Genomic DNA, 17,386 nt, shown 5'->3' on the forward strand with positions numbered 1-17,386 from the left:
TTATGAGTATTTCTGGGTGGGTGTGTTGCGTTGACGTCTCGAATTTCATTTCCTCTTGTAATCATTTGCCTGCTAGCGTGGAAGTTGGTGGTACTTGGAGACCGTGGCTAGCAACAAATCAAAACTTAGACGCTGCAATACGTAACGGCCATAGATTATTGTTGTCCCCGTTATGAGGTTCTTGGAACACGTAAATTACGTCTACATGCACCCTTATCTTAGACGGACAAGATGGATTAATGAAGTCTATTCGAGCCTGGAGATAGATACCGCTTGTGCAAAGCACAGTACTTAAACTGGACAGGTGTTCAGCAAGCAGCAGCCCTGGATCAGTAATCGAAACCCTCGGACTGATTGATGGTAATCCTGTCCGTTCATGGCGTTGGGTTCACAATAATAATTTTGTGCAGGCTTTCATTTTAAACATTGTGATCATAATTAACTTTCTATGCAAATGCGCCCTACTTTTCAGTGAGTGTTTTGGCAAGAGCTGCTGTTGCTGCAACACATTACATTGGGTAATGCTTGACCAGCCAACAGGTGTGAGCTCATCATAAGACAGAGTCCCCCAGATATCACAAGAGTTGGAGCGGCAGCTTCTCTGCTTCACTTTTTGGACTTTATAACTGTATCCAGCACTGCCAACTTTCAAATAGTTCAAAGCTACTTTCTTTTCACCCATCCAGTTTTTCTGCCTCCCTTTCTTTCTTGGAAGTCTGCCGTGCGGCACCCAGGAGGTAATTCCTCAACCTTTATTAGAATGAGCGTACTCTTTGTCACCGTGTTGATGACATACAAAGGTAAAACTGCCTATGTGCTCACAACATTGACTAAAATGCAACTGCATGCAGGTAACTTTGATCTACACCTAAGTGCAAGATGCATTGCCTTTGTCTTTAATTGACAAATGCAAAGGTTTCAATTGTTCATTACTGATAATGCCCAATATGAGTTTAGCAATATACAAAATTAAAGAAAAAAAATGTCTAAGAAATGAAACAAGTAGCCCCCAGAATTGTTGCTAAAATGCTTAACTCATATTGTGGCTAACTTGAGATGGAACAAGTGGAGTGGAGTGTACAAAAACATACACATCTGCATACTGATGACACAGAATTTCAATACACAGTAAGTATAACAAACATTTCCACAAGTACCATGACCTTGTGACTAAGTTTTAGGTACACAATTCATGGATATGTATTAAATGGGTCTTCTAAGACCACAAAGGTATCTCTCTTAAACCACGGGTGTTCAGTTGAATTGAGGTCTGGGGAATAAGATATCCAGGTGAGAATATTTATTTTGTGCTCAATTACTCATTTCCTTAAAGATGTGAATGAATGGTCTGGATAATTGTCATGCTGGAATGGCAACTTCCACCAAAGCTTTTGATTTTTGACCAAAATGTCCTCGTATGTGAGTTGATGACTCACTCCACCTTAAAAAGGGCACCAGAGCATGCAGATGAATTGCTTCCTATTGTCATTCAGACATAGTCTGACAAATTCAAGTTACCTCTTTTTGTGGTTTGCCCTCAGAAGAGGAGTCTCACTTGCAACCCAGTCACGAACACCACATTTATGCCAGGGATGTCAAACCTTGTATCCTTCGGATTTGTCAGTTTGTTTTGGAGATAACCAACTTCTTACTTTTGATTACTTTCTATATCATTTGCCTCACAGTCAGAAGTGGCACTGGCAGGATATGCTTGCTTCCTCTGCCTTACAGGGTTGCCATTGTTCCAATCACATTGAATTTCTTCGTGAGTGTGACGGAGTGCCGTCACTACGGTTGAGTTTGCGCTCTGACTACCATACCAACGAGCCTGGCTCTTTGGTGTCGCAGTCAAAGTTGGTACCCCGTAGACTCGGGTTCAAGGCCAGGTGGGGTGACTGCTCTCGCCCTTCGCTACAAAGGAACTCTAAAGTTTAAAGTACTGTTCAGAATTGTTTTTTAGCCACTATCATTACCTGTGGAACTGTCTTCAGAATGTTTTATGACCTTCTGAATTTCAGTTGTGTGTTACTTCCTTTTTATACCCCAGGGACACAGGAAACCTTCATAGCAGTCTATGTACTTGCAACAGCATCCATTGAATTTCCAAAATAAAAAAAAGCAAATTGTTAGCATAGATTTGTTTCCATTAGCTTTTATTTAAAATGATTTAAAATATTCCTGTATAAGTAAATAAATGTGAACATCTGGAGTAGAATTATTATGAACAAATGCTACTCATTATAGCATTGTACAAAACAAATTCTAACATTTAAAACCTACCCAGAAAAAAATCCAAATATATTTTGTGTCATTTTATGTGTTTTTGTTCTTATTTGAATAAGGATATGAATATGCAAGGCACACAGAGAGACAGACAGTTGGACAGACAGACAAAGACATAGACAGAACATGTTTATACTGAACCTCAGTGTTATGAAAGCTTATTTTTATCTTACTACACCAGATCTTCAGCTGACACTAATAAGTTGATCAGTCAGTATGCAGGATTCCAACGGTCTGTTTAGATAACATCTGGAAAGTTTGCACTTGCACTGTATTGCACAAATATTTTGCAATACAATTGTTCCAACATACATCTTTTTTTTGCTTTGGTGATTTTGTGACAAGTTGTCAAGAGTCAAGTTGTTTTTGTGTTTTTTTTTTTTTTTTTCACAGAAAATCCCCAATACACAATTAACACAAAATATACATTTAACACATATGTATACACACACACATTCCGCAACCATCTAATTCTTCATGTTGACTGACTTCTACCAAACCCCTATGCAATGATACAACCTGAGGGCACCGCAGAATCAGGAAACAAAACACTGGATGAGAACAGGCTTCGGATAACAACTGGGCTTATTAGGAGTAAGACTATACTGGTACATACAGGTCATCAAAAACTAAAATTCTTCCCATGACTTGTAAACAACATTCAAGAAACATATGAACAAATTCACATGTTACACTTACTGCAGAATTAAAGTAAAGGATGGGCTTTAGCACAAAATTGTAAGTATTGATTGATATAGCGACAGGAACCCATTAACATTAACTCTATATGGACAAAAGTATTTGGCCACACCTGTTTTTCAGGGTTTGGCCTAGGCCCCTTATCTCCAGTGAAGGGCAATCTTAATGCTTCAGCATACCAAGACATTTTAGACAATGCTATGCTTCCAACTTTGTGGCAACAGTTTGGGGAAAGCCCTTGACTATTCCAACATGATTGTGCCCCAGTGCACAAAGCAAGGACTATAAAAACATGGTTTGATGAGTTCGGTGTGGAAGAACTTGACTGGCCCGCACAGAGCCCTGAGCTCAGCCCCATCGAGCACCTTTGGGATGAACTGGAACGGAGATTGCGAGCTAGGCCTTCTCACCCAACATCAGTGCCTGGCCTCATAAATGCTCTACAGAATGAATGGGCATAAATTCCCACAGAAACACTCTAAAATCTTGTGGAAAGCCTTCCAAGAAGAGTGGAAGCTGCAAAAGGGGGACCAACTCCATATTAAAGTATATGTATTTGAATACAATGTCATTGTAATGGTCAGGCGTCAAAATACTTTTGTCCATATAGAATAGACAGAAAGATAGACTCCGTGTGGTCTAGAATGAGAACCTGCGGACCTCGACCCAGTTGAAAATACTTCCCTGGAGATTACCTACTAGCTTTCCCCCTCCTATCAGTAAATTATAACTGAAGCTTATTGTACTAAAGATTCGTGCTACAAACCATAATTGCATACACAGGCCCCGAACGCGGAAATTCTACGTTAAATGTGTGGATGCTTTTCCTGTAATTGTAATGTCACACGATTATGTGATACAGCTGCTATTATAAGTCATCGTTATACTTTAGCATGCAAAATGGTTCAACGAAGCTGTTAATATTGACTTAACATGGTGTTTAACAATATTTCTGAAACACTCTACTTTCAAAGGTATCCAGAGATATCAAATGCAATGCAGCAGCGACCTCCGCAGGAAATATTTTTATTATTCTTTATTTATTATTAATTTTCATTTAGACATGCATTGAATTAAGGCAGGATACTATTTCTCCGACCGAACAGAATGTTCGGTGGAAAAGTTTTAGCATGCAAAGTGTAACACTTCACAGTAACAATTAGCTACCAATGACATGACAAACTTTTACACATGCATACGTAGGCCACGGGGGCAATTAGACTAATCTAGTTTTCTCAACGACAGATAACGCAGCATAGGTATAATTCACCCTGTAAAAGTATGATTTAGCCATTAATTAAGAACTGTGTCGGCAATCTTGTCTGTGGCAAGACAGTATTCTGAGCTAGTGCAAAGCTTGTCTAGCTACCTAACGTTACCTCGTTTGAAATTACAATAACCTGAAATAAATTGTAATTTACATATTTTTCAGTTATGTCGTTATAATTGATATGCGACTGGATCGACAAAAACCAGTTTTACTTTAAGTGAGATGGACAAGATTACGTCGTGTCTCTTCCCAAACTTACCAAAATGGCACAATACGTAGTTACCGCCCCGTGCGTCATGTTCACCGAAGCATAACCAGCTCCCATCATCAGCGGGGGCAATAAACTACAACTAACTAGGGTCACGGTTGAAGAAAGCGAGTCTTTGTCACAACCACATTAACCTGTGCACTTCTGTTTAGAAATTGTCGCTGAGTCACAATACATTGGTTCTTTGTGTGATATTATTTTGGATATATATTTTATTTTATAGAGAATAAACGATGAGAAGTTTAGTTTCGTTCATGGGAGTTGTAGTACATTATCTTCCCTCTTTCAGTGGGGGTGGTAGGATCAGCGGTCATGAGCGTCTCAGTTTCTCCTCCCTCTTCCGTTAACGTCGTACCCCGGAGCGGGACTACAATTACCAGGTTTCGTCACGGACCGATAGTAATTCAGATTAGCGTATTTATTTTTATTTAGCTACCGACTTTAGCAACGTTCGTAGTGCTTTACTGTGGTGAAGAATTGTCGGCTGTGGGTTACAGATGTGAAGTCTGGACACCATGCTCCCCATTTCCTGTTTTGTTGCGTTTCCTGGTATGGGGATGAGCTGCTCAGCTGTTTTTTAAGAGCAAATCAGGCATTGAAATAAATAGCTGGATAGCTAGTTTGTCACAGCTTCGATAACAGGGGAAAAGCTCGATTTAATTACAAATTATATACTGAACAAACTCAACAGAAGACCCAGGGATTTGTCGAAGAATACTGTAAAAACAGACTGTTAAAATGTCACTTTGAATGGAAGGGCTGGACGAAGATGTTTCCAATTAGAAAATTTGCTGCCAACAACTGTCCAAACTGGAGCTGGATTTTTTAGCTAGCTAGTAAGCTAGCTAGTTACATAGCTAATCATTGCAGCGATTTTGCGACCTTAGATCGCTCGATGACATTAGTCTGGTGTCTTATTTATTAGGGCACCATGGAGGCAAATGATTGCATAGATTTTTAAACTGGAAAGGAAGAAAATCTATTTACCATTACGCAGAATAGCTGCTAGCTAGCCGTATGAGTATTATACATTAGCTAGTTAGCCATCTTGCTAGCTAGCTGAATGTGTTGGCTAGCTTGGTCGCTAAATTAACGTTAGACAATCGGAACAGGTACGGTATTGATAGAGTTAGATGTTTATTTTTCTAAAAAAATCTTATTGATTTTTGCGTTAAGTTGAATAACTACCTAGCTAGCTAGCTTGATTGCTAGCTAGCTAGATCGTTGCCTTCTTAGATTTGAAGGGGCTGGTCAATTTAACCTTGGCTTGGACTCTTGCTAGTGACACTGACAGTATCGATAGAAAAGGAAATTGACAGCCAGGTATTGACCTCTATTGTATGAACTGGTACGATACTGAGTTAACTTGTTTGATAGTTGTTCGTTTTAGTTGTCAGCTATCTAATACAAAGCGTGACTCAATCGGTTAGCATTGCTAGCTAGCTAGCTTGCTTGCTAAATCGTTGTCTTTGTGGCAAAGCGGGCTGGCTAGCTAGCTAGCTAACTAACGTTAACGCGTGATTTGGGCCACATGAGCTTCTGAAGCTGGCGACTGCAAGTCATATCCGTTCCCTGGAATTATTAGTCACCCATTCTCTTGATAATTAAATTAGTTATTTTCCCATATTAACGAAAACGATGAAGAAGTTTTTTGATTCTCGCCGCGAGCTGGTTAGCTCCGGGCCCGGTTCTGGAGCTGGTGGTGGAGGCAGTGGGTCCAGTAGCGGTGGCAGTTTCATTGGACGGGTTTTCACTATCGGGAGGTACCAAGTCACCGTGGATGAAACTCTGGCTGAAGGTAAGATAATGTTATTTAGATACATAATGTTATTTAGCTACAATTGTGTTTCTCTGTAGCCATCTGTAGCCTATTTTTAAAAACCGTATGTGAATCAGCTCAGGTCAGTGGCTGCATACAACAGTTGTAGGCCTTTCTTATTTGGTGGACGTCAGATGTACATATACACCGAATCACTGATTCGTATTATGTACTACCGTGTTGTATAAGAAAGTAGCTTATGAAATACGTTTAGCATTTGTAGGACGTCTTATTTCCTATCATACCAAACTCAAGATGTAGTCAGCATTTAGATACTACTCAAGTATGTTGTTTAAAGCTTGTTTCAGTTGTCTTTACCACATCAGAGATAAAAAACGTAGGATAAGCTTCGGTAATGTGAGGAAACTAGGAACTGTGCTGCCGTTCTTGGGTTTTGGTAAACCTTTCAAACTGATATGGATATGGCTCCATTGTCAGTCTCAGCCAAACTTGTGTAAGGTGGCCAGAACTGCTGAAGAACTTCGGACCCTGAACTGTATAGTCTTAGCTGTCAACCGATTAAAGCACTGTTCCTACATCCCCTTGCAGTGAAGTTGTTTGGTAGACTAGATACCTGTCTGATTGGAGCTAAAACACTAACCCTGGCAACAGGAGTAACAGTCCTTCCAAGCCCCGGTGCCAAATGCATGGTGCTTTTTCACAGATTACACAGATTATCACAAATATACTCTAGCCCTGATCTAGGACTGTTTTAAATGCCAAGATCCAGACTAATCACAGCCTTTGAAATTCCCCCAGCAAGAGTTCCTCTGTTCTTCTGACTGCTTGAATTGCTCTCTACAGTTAAGCCTTTTGCCATTTAGGAAGATGGTGGACATTAATGGCTTTTCCAATGTGATAAGCAAACTACAGCGGTAAATACTCTATAGGTCCCAGCAATGTTCTAGACTCGTAAATTGACTCTTATCGTCAGGCTTCACACTGGCCCCATCATGTTTTGTGTAGCCATACTTAAATAGTGGCCCCTTAGTTTGTCCAAGAGTTGATTGTTTGAATACAAGTTGTGTTTCTGGGTGCTCAGTTTTTCCTGTTCCCTTCATCATGTGAAATGACTGGGAAATATTGATACAAGTTTAAGGGTTTGGTTCTGATACACTTTGAGTGAAGTGAGAGAAACAGTGAAGAAACTATACAGTTCACTAAAATGCAGTCTGTATAATGAAGAGAACGATTGGTTATTTCAGGCTGGTGAAGGATAGAGAGCTCAGTGTTTGGAGCATGTAGCATGAGTACCTCATCCAGAGCTGGTGTTACAGGGTGCGGGCTGTGTGGGAGGGGGCATGGGGCTTAACTAGTGCAGTCCCTCTGATCAGCCCTGGTTAGCTGTGGGGTGTGGCAGGGCGCAGTGCCAGTGCATTGCTTTGGGTGAAGAGTTTGGAAAGAGATAGGGAGGGTGTGTTGCCCACATCCTGCTGAAGGCAAGGAGATGCTGGTACGTGTCAGAAGGGGCTCGTAACATGTCAGTCTATTGTAGCGCCGTACTGTCCTCCAAACTCATTATCCACATAGTGAGAGTGGTGGCTTCACTTTCCATTCTCACCCCATTAAATCATACTCCAAAGGTCCAGCTTATTTACCCTGTGTCTAATGAGATTTCAAAACTCTTCCGTTTCGGCCACAGCACGCTAACACCACTACTATCACTACCACTACTATCCCCCACCACTATCAGGGCCTTTGATCTAAATATGCAGGGGTTTATCATTGTTTGAACTCACAAGAGATTGAGTTTGGCTGCAAGAATTTAGTTTTGCTTTGAAAGCACTGCGGTTTGCCAGACATTTAATTGAGCCTGAGTCCTAAAATGGAAAGGATCGCGCCCAGCGAGTTGTAGGGGTTATTCGAGTCAGAACCGCCTGAACTGTCGCCATTTCCTTCGGTTCCACTTTTCTGCCAGTGCTCTGTGGGATGGGGAAGCCAGTGCACCTCGTTAGGGTTGATAGACCAGTACCTGCTCCAGTGCATCCCGGATGTCGGGCCTCCCCTATTCAGCCTGGTGGTTTGTCGCCCACACCTGCATGCCTGGGGTGCACCTTTACTTGCGAATCCCACCCTCCCTTCACACGCCTTTTCAGGGTATCTCCCCCTCACGGCTGAGTGACTCACTGAGTGTTTGTTTGTTTTTTTTTTTTTTACTGCGGCTCGGCCGATGTTTTGTGGCGTCGCCGATGATGTGCTGACGCAGCCGTGCCTGTTATGCGAGCCGCTCCCATCCCTGCTCCCTACCACTGTGCTGCAAGCCTGCAGCACCTGTAAAAAGGGTCACCGTGCAACGGACCCGTTTGAGCCACACACCCACGGAAAGCACCCCGGCTATCACTGTTGTCGTCACACTGGCCCCCTTTTATGCCTCTCCTTCTTTTTCGGCCATCACTTTAAAAGAAAGGGGGGGAAAAAAACGCAGGCTGTTATATACTCAGCAGAAAAAGCGTTTTGTTTTTGTGTGAGGTGAGGGTTTCGGTCGCTGTGGCTGCCGGGGATCTGTTTTTCAGAGAGGCTGCCGGGGATCTGTTTTTCAGAGAGGCTGCCGGAAACGAGGTGCCCTTACCCCTCACGTCTCGAGGCTGCTGTGCACCTCCTACGTTAATTCAGTGCTGAGTCACTGTTCTCTGAGCGGTGGGAGAAAGTGTGGACACCGGGGCTCAGACCTGCAAAATTCATACTAGTCCTTGTGTTGTTTCCATGCATCAGATATCTTAAAATCAAAGTTTTTCAAACTTGTCATGACAGTCCATACATCAGTGCTGTATAATTCGCCTTTGAAGCTGAAAAGCTCATCAACTTTGTACAGTGTCCAACAAATAGCTTTGTTATTCATTCATGATGCAGGGTTATTTATAAATCAGGAATGAGAATGATACAAATACATAGCAGTAATGTAGTGTGTTTGTACTGTGTAACTAGCACAGGATAACAATTCCTTATGTATGCATCTTCTCTCGGTTGTCAGGAGGTGCGCCTGTAAAGACGACCTGTTGTAGGCATTGGCAGACAGACAGTGTTATGTTGACGGTTAGTCACAATGTGGTATGGGAGGGAAATTGTGCTGTGTCTTCCTGTGTAATATGAAACCAGAGGCAGACAGTTCAGAGATGTATGTTTGGCTTCTGTGTTTTGATATTCAGAAAAAAAAAGAGGTTAAATAACTGCTGTTGTAAGTGCGGAGTGTGAGCCATGGAGCGAGGCAAAGCTTTATCAACTGGCAGTTTTGTCACTGTTGCAGCTTAGCATGCAAATGGCAGATATGACTTCAGTGAAAGTGCTTTTTCTGTGTGCAACGCCACTTGCATTTTTGAAGGTGCTGCTTTAGGTGTTACCTCATGTCTTAAAATAATGGCACACAGATATGGACACACCCACACAGACGGTGCCTTGCGAAGTTTCCATTGTGAAGTTGGTGGACCTGTGATGTCAGGGAAATGTTCTGGGCTGTAGACTGCATGCCAAATGCGGAGACAAAGAGTTGATGGCTGTAATTGTCTTCATTTCACAGCCAATTTATCTCTATCGAACTCTGTGCGTTGCCAAGGCCTAGCTGACAACAGCGTTTGAATCCCCTCAATGTGATGTGTGCATGGTTTGGCTTTCTGCTGTGCAGGATTGTTGAAGGTCTGATTTCGGCTTTAACCTGTAACTGTCTTCCACGCTGCGGCCTATCGCCCTGTCCTTCATGCTGGGGCCCGTCGCCCTGTCCTTCACGCTGGGGCCCGTCGCCCTGTCCTTCACGCTGGGGCCCGTCGCCCTGTCCTTCACGCTGGGGCCCGTCGCCCTGTCCTCCACGCTGGGGCCCGTCGCCCTGTCCTCCACGCTGCGGCCTGTCGCCCTGTCCTCCACGCTGCGGCCTGTCGCCCTGTCCTCCACGCTGCGCCCTGTCGCCCTGTCCTCCACGCTGCGCCCTGTCGCCCTGTCCTCCACGCTGCGGCCTGTCGCCCTGTCCTCCACGCTGGGGCCTGTCGCTCTGTCCTCCACGCTGGGGCCTGTCGCTCTGTCCTCCACGCTGGGGCCTGTCGCTCTGTCCTCCACGCTGGGGTCTGTCGCCCTGTCACCCTGTCCTCCACGCTGTGGCCTGTCGCTCTGTCCTCTACGCTGGGGTCTGTCGCCCTGTCGCCCTGTCCTCCATGCTGGGGCCTGTCGCCCTGTCCTCCACACTGCGGCCTGTCACCCTGTCGCCCTGTCCTCTACGCTGGGGTCTGTCGCCCTGTCACCCTGTCCTCCACGTTGGGGCCTGTCACCCTGTCCTCCACGCTGGGGCCTGTTGCTCTGTCCTCCACGCTGGGGCCTGTTGCTCTGTCCTCCACGCTGGGGCCTGTCGCTCTGTCCTCCACGCTGGGGCCTGTCGCTCTGTCCTCTACGCTGGGGCCTGTCGCTCTGTCCTCTACGCTGGGGCCTGTCGCTCTGTCCTCTACGCTGGGGTCTATCGCCCTGTCGCCCTGTTCTCCACGCTGCGGCCTGTTGCCCTGTTCTCCACACTGTGGCCTGTTTCTCTGTTAACAGCACTGTCAGTCCTTCTGTTCTCCATACTATGGTCTATTCTTCACACTGTTAACAGCACTGTCAGTCCTCCTGTTCTCCATACTATGGTCTATTCTTCACACTGTTAACAGCACTGTCAGTCCTCCTGTTCTCCATACTATGGTCTATTCTTCACACTGTTAACAGCACTGTCAGTCCTCCTGTTCTCCATACTATGGTCTATTCTTCACACTGTGGCCTGTTTCTGTTTTCCACACTGTGGTCTGTTGCTCTGCTCTCCACACTGCACCCACTTTGCTGGCCACATGGTGCCCTGTTGCTCTTTTTTCCAACACTGCCCTTTTAGGGGCACGAATGATCTCAGCGGACCCCGGGTTCCCTTCAGCAGGGCCTCCTGCCTCTCATCATGTCAGACTGGCCTCAACCCCCTGCCCTCCTCCCAGCATGGGGAGCACTCGGTACAGTGATCCAAGGCCATGGCGAGCATGGCGCTCCCCGTCAGCTGAGAAGGCCCACTACTGAATAATGGATGGGCTGCGGGTGATTTATTCATCACTGGTACGGATGGGCACCATCTGTCGGTCCGCACTCTGCCAGTTAGACGCCTGTTGTCCTCCTCACTGGCCTGGTATTTGGATAACTCCCCCATAACAGCGAGTGTGCTTTTCTGTCTGGCCTTTCTCATGCAACTGCTGGGGCCGAAGTGGACTTGCTTTGCTCAAGTAATGAGAGCATTGCCCTGCAGTAGACGAAGAGGAAAACAATGGCACGTGTTTCCTCAGTACTTCTCCTTTCCTCCCTCTTTTCACAGGCGTCAACCTGCTCTCTAATTCGTCCTTTTTTTATTTGGAAGTTTCTTTTGAGCCAATGCAGTGCCATTTTTAATCAGCGGAGAAACGGGATTAAAAGGCGTTAATCGCCAAACTGAGGCTGCCTGCTGCTCCAGCCTCCCCGTCTTCGCCCGTGCCCCGTCTGATCACTGATGATAATGAGCACATCCGTTTGGCTGATTACATGCGGCCGTGAGCAGCACAGTATGTTCTGCCGGGATCAGAATTCCGGCACTCGCCAATTTCCTGATTCCGGCCCTGTGTGGTTTCTCTCCCGGACACTGCCTGCTCTGGCTTTTAAAAATGCGGGAATTGTAGGGAAAAAAACACTAGCTGGAATGTTTTTCCAGGGATCGTATTTTGTGTTTCTCACTTTTACTGGGTGTGTTGTAGTCTGGATTGGCTGCATTTGTTTGTTCAGATGGTTTTGGGTTTGGGGGAGTGGGAGGGCATATTCCAATGTTCAGTGGCATTTTGACATATTGTCAGGTGTTTTGCTCACGGGCTAAAAGCTTTTGGCAGGCCCAAGTTATTAGTTATTCCTCATGCTCACTGTCCTGTCTTTTATGAATGTCCCAACTGTAAACATTGGTTTTGACCACCTTTGTTTCTCCTGTTTCATATTGCAACAACTACATAGTTTTTATGTCTTAGTGAAGGAAAGAAGCACTTAAGCCTTTGTATAGAACAAGGATTTACATGGCCACGGTCTTGCAACACCATGGTTCAGAGTGTCTTCAGCGCTCTTCCAGTGAATAATAATCCTAGAGCTTTTTAAAATGCTTTGAAGTCGTGTGTTTGCAACCCTCATTTGAACAGTAGGAATGACTCAAATTGTGTGCAGTGTCCATTCTTTAGCACTGGCGAATTGAAGCGGAGAGGCCATACTGACTGAGCATGGCTGGGCACAAAGCAGCTCTCAGGTGTTTAATTAAACAGCACATCCTCTTAGTCTGTCAAAAATGCTGGTCTAGCCGAAACAGAACAGCAGCACCAGCGCCTGCCCCTCTCCCACTGAGCCATTCTCACATGACCCCCCCCCCCCCAACCCCCCCCAGCTGGTCTCGGATCAGCACTTGGTTAAGAAGACCACTGCCCTGCCGTTAAGACTGCTGCTGTATTTTTTTCCCCTCACCTGGAGGCCACTTGTAGTTTTTTGAAGAAGGTGTCTGGTTCGCATTGATCCTTCTAGAACAACATGTCTCATTGTTGCTCCACATGCACATTGACTCTGCAGTAGCAGCAACACGTGATTGTCTGTCCTGGCTGGCCCGCATTCAGCATATTGGTCATTTATATATCTTGGTGTTTTCTGGAGTGATTCAGGTTAAATATCTTGCCCCGGGGCACAACGGCACTGACCCATGTGGGCATCAAACCTGAAATCTTGTGGTTACAAGCACAACTCCTTAACCACTATGCTACCATGCTGCTGTGTTGAGCGTGAAACACTAACTCATGGCATATTAACAGTAGCTCATGACAAAAACAGCTATGGATGTGTTCATTTACAAATTGAAAAGATACTTGTCTGAACATGGACATCCAGTCATGGAACTACAAATAAAATTCAGTGTACTTTATTCATGAATTTGTATACCGGTTTTCTATTTTTCTTTTCTTTGAAAGCGGGTATTGTCTGTAACGAGATCACTTTGGCAAAACGTGAAATGTATTCACATGCCAATAAAGCACTGAGGAGTTGAACGGAATTGAGTTCAGCTCTGAAGTGATGACGGCATCCGTCCCCTTCCTGGGGGGTGCTTCGTTTGTCGCAGTGACAGCGGAGGTAGACGCGCTGATATTCGCTCCCTCGCGCGCGGCGCTGCCGGGGCCGGCGGAGTGTACGATTACAGCCTGTAACACGAGCCTCTGCAGCGTTTTTTAAAACACTCCCCCTGCCATTGAGCCCTGGCCTACAATGTGCTGGCCTACCTGCCTGCTGCAGCATCCTCCGAGCACATGACACCAGGAGTCCCAGATAAGTCTGCACAGAGGCCGAGGCCCCCCCCCCCCCCGCCTCTCGGCGCAGGGGCCTCTATACAGCACACAGAGATGCTTTGCTGCATCTAAGTAAATTGTGTACTGGAAAGGGCGAGTTTATTTATAGCGCTGGGTCTTGTGTAAATCCCATCATCACAATGGTAAATTTACTGTACGCTGCACTCAAATGCGGGGAGCGTATTTCTGTCCCTGCGCGTGCGCGCGCGTGTGTGTGTGGGGTATTATTCTGGCTCACAGCAGTGTGAAGGGGTTATTTCTGATGTTGTTGTTGACTCTCCTGCAGGATGGAAGCGCTCCCGTTAGTGACGCTTGAGGAGGCCACTAATCTCTTTAATTTCACGCAGGCGCCGTAGGATTAGGCTGATAGAGTCAGCGGGCTGAGGAGGGTGGGGACAGGCGTCGCCCCGTCCGCCCACATTTGGGAAGGAGCACGCGCTCGCACGTTGCGTCCACCCTTGTGCTTGTGCATGTGCGCATGTGAGCATCCGTGTGCGTAACAGAGGACAGAGCGGGCCCTCGCTGCACACTCTGACTCACCACAGCGCGGCTAAGTGCAAGCACATGGGATAATGGGGAATGCACAGCTCAACATTTTGACAGCCAGCATGTTGTTTGTGTGTCTGCCTGTGCATAAACATACACATTTCGAACCAATTAATATGAAAGGCAGTAATAAAGATAAACTGAAAGGAAAACCACCAGCATACCTGTGCCTGATTGGCACCATACGGCGTCTGTGCAGCCCTGCGCAAGTAATGAAAGCATGGTGTCTTTTTCAGGGCACGCTGGGAAAACGCATGCCTGTCCCACACCACGGCCGTAGTAATAGGATTGAGTGTGTGTTCCAGTCACACTGCTGTGGGTTTAAATGTGGACCTCACTTCTTAACTGTTAAAAATAGGTGATGTGGGGAAAGTGTTCTGTGAGACTAATCGATATCTTTGGTCCACCTATCTCTGGAAAGTGCAGAGCAGGTGTAAGGTCAGTCCACATAAAGTTCCTTTATAAAAATGTGGATATTGTAATGCTTCTGGCTGCACCGTTTTACTATGAGAAAGAAAGGCATTGGCCTAAATCGTTTGACCAATGCTGTACTGTTTACTGTATAGAACTGTGGTTTGTATGTACCTCAGCTGATCCTTCATTTTCATATAACCAGTATGTGACTTGTCCAGTGTATGGTGCTCCCTAGCCTTGAGTGTTACCTGATACCTTGTCTCCGCTGGAGATCTGGAACCAGGCTGGCTCCCTGAGTTCAAATTCCAGTTAGGTTTTCATTGTCTTTCTTCTTTGTTTTTTTTTTCCCCCTCATGCTGGCTTGAGTCTTCCCGCTGGCCTTGCTGGTGTAGGCCTCTGCTTACAGAGGTGGAGTCTGAAAACCACATTAAAAAAAAGAACTGAAGAGCTGAACGTGGACAGCAGAAAGGACTATTCTGCCATCACTGCTCACAGCAAGCTGCCAGAATTCAGAAGTTGTCATGTAGTCTTAAGATGAATTTAACTGCAATATCTCAGCCCTAGACTGCAGACATGGTTCTTGATCTGCACATACAGGTTTTTGTCATATGCTAAAGCCCTGCTTGTGAACAAGCAGTGGAAATACATGTGTGCTGTACAGGGGTAGCCACATTTGGCTTCATTTCATGCCAGCCTGGTTTGAGCTCTGCAGTGAAAAAGGAGTATAATGAGCCAGTCTGGTTTGAGCTCTGTAGTGGAAAAGAGGTATAATGAGCCAGCCTGGTTTTCAGCTCTGAAGTGCAAAAGGGGTGTAATGGGCCAGACTGGTTTCAGCTTTGCAGTGGGGAAAAAAGGCCATAATAAGAGCCAGATTCTCGCTCTCTAATGGAAAACGAGTACAGCATTGCCTGCGAAAGTAAGGCTGGCCGACAGAAAGCTCCACTGAGCTCTGTGCCGTGGTTCAGGGTGGAGCTGCCGGGTACCTGTACCTTTAACGCAGGGCGGCGAGAGCAAGAGAGCGAGAGCGAGCAGAGTCAATCCCCAGCAGATTACCGAAATATCGTCCTGCCCCATATCTGTCTGCTCGCACGGCGGCCCACATTGCCTCTCTGAGCCGAGCCGCTCCGATAGCCGCGGAGCTGACAGCGCTACAATGCGCCAGCCCCGCAGAGCTGCCATTCATTCGGAGATTTGCCTCACTGCAGACGCTCACGCTCACACATACAAACGCAGGCCGAGACGCAAATGCAGACAGGCAACATGCTTGCAGACACGCAACTAGACAGAGGGATGGACACATACACACATATCTTCCCTATCCCATAATGCAGCGCTATCTTCAGAAATGCAGTGTTGCATCTCAGGCAACACCTGTATGTTCAGCATGAGCTCATCACACGCCAGCTCAGATCAGGCTCAGCTTGTTCTTGTCACACCTATCATTATACCACAGCAACTGCCGAGAAGCCTGCAGACAGAAGCAGTTGTTTGAACACTTTCGAGAGAAATTTTCACACTGCAATTGAGGCGACGCCCTTCTCCAGTACTCCTGTTACAGAAGGGTGACTCAGGGAGTGAAAGAAGCCGTACCTGCCGTTTCAGGACTGCACAATGCTTGGTGTTTGCCTCAGCTGTAGTGAACCCAGGAGATTAGAAACAAGAAAACCTTTGATGGTATTACTGGTTTTATATTCTTAGCTAATGCCCTTATCTTGGATGGTTTAGAATGCTTACAGCTTTATATCTCATACATACTGTCTGAGTTTATACAGCTGAATATTTAGTAGAGGGACAGTCTTGAAGTATGTTAGTCAAGAGTAAAACATTCATGTCAATGCCTGGGATTTAAATTGATAACCCATAGCTACTAGCCTGGAGTCAAGCACACCGTATGATGTTCTAGTTCTTTCTGTTCAAGATGAATGCTAGCACTGATGTGTTAACACAAACACCTGGGTGTTTATGTGGCAGTTGGGCTGGCCCAGTGAGCTAGGTGGCATCAGCATTGTGGGTTTGGTTGTTTGTGATGGGTGTGTACCTACGTGGGTTGCTGCTCTGTCAGCACGAAGCACTTAGTGTTGTTTTGCTGGTGGGCATTCTGGTATATACACACACACACACACACACACACATTTGCATGCGTGTTAGTGGATCTTACTGACACATGTACACAAGCACACACACACACACACACATATGCATGCTTGTTAGCGGATCACATACACACACACGCACGCCTTGGTGGAGCACTCTTGGACAGTACCTGCACTCTTCCCCACTCTCCCCAACGCTGACTCATGCTGTGCTATTTTTAGCCTGCCTTCCTCTGAGCTCTTACCAGCTTTTGACCGAAAACACATTTCACATCACGCCTTCCCGGGGCAGGGAGGCCAGCGGATTAGGCCCCCATGTGGCTGATGGGGCCGTCCATGACACGCCTGCTCCGGAGCCGGCTGCGGGGTCACACACAGGCTGGCCCATTCATGCCTGATGAAACACCCAGCAGCAGCTGCAGCAGCAGCAGTTCAGAGCAGGTGATAGGCCACGGGGAAGAGTTGGGGGTGGGGCTCGGGGCGTCTGTCAGGGTCACGGGGACACTCCTGAAGGGGGGGCTCCAAAGGACGTTATCTGTCTCTGTGGCACAGTTGTAAGCTGGGGGGAAACAAAACAATCTCACAGTGATGGCAACTGAGTATAAAATATTCAAAATGCCCAGGCAGTGCTTGGCAGCTTTGAGAATTTATCTTGCACGCCCCTTTCAA

General features: G+C 46.0%; 1 protein-coding gene across 9 annotated transcripts in view; it reads left to right on the forward strand.

Moving 5' to 3' along the window:
• The first annotated feature begins 4,881 nt into the window (after positions 1-4,881).
• LOC118776716 (AP2-associated protein kinase 1-like) overlaps positions 4,882-17,386 on the forward strand; it is a 50,477-nt gene continuing 37,972 nt past the window's right edge. For all 9 annotated transcript variants that reach the window (XM_036527229.1, XM_036527230.1, XM_036527232.1 and 6 more), the window contains exon 1: positions 4,882-6,318. In XM_036527229.1, the coding sequence (XP_036383122.1) occupies positions 6,159-6,318 (160 nt within the window). In that variant the 5' untranslated portion in view covers positions 4,882-6,158. The remainder of the gene's footprint in view (positions 6,319-17,386) is intronic.

The sequence above is a fragment of the Megalops cyprinoides genome, chromosome 4, assembly GCF_013368585.1.
Source record: "Megalops cyprinoides isolate fMegCyp1 chromosome 4, fMegCyp1.pri, whole genome shotgun sequence".
In the NCBI taxonomy this organism is placed as follows: Eukaryota; Metazoa; Chordata; class Actinopteri; order Elopiformes; family Megalopidae; genus Megalops; species Megalops cyprinoides.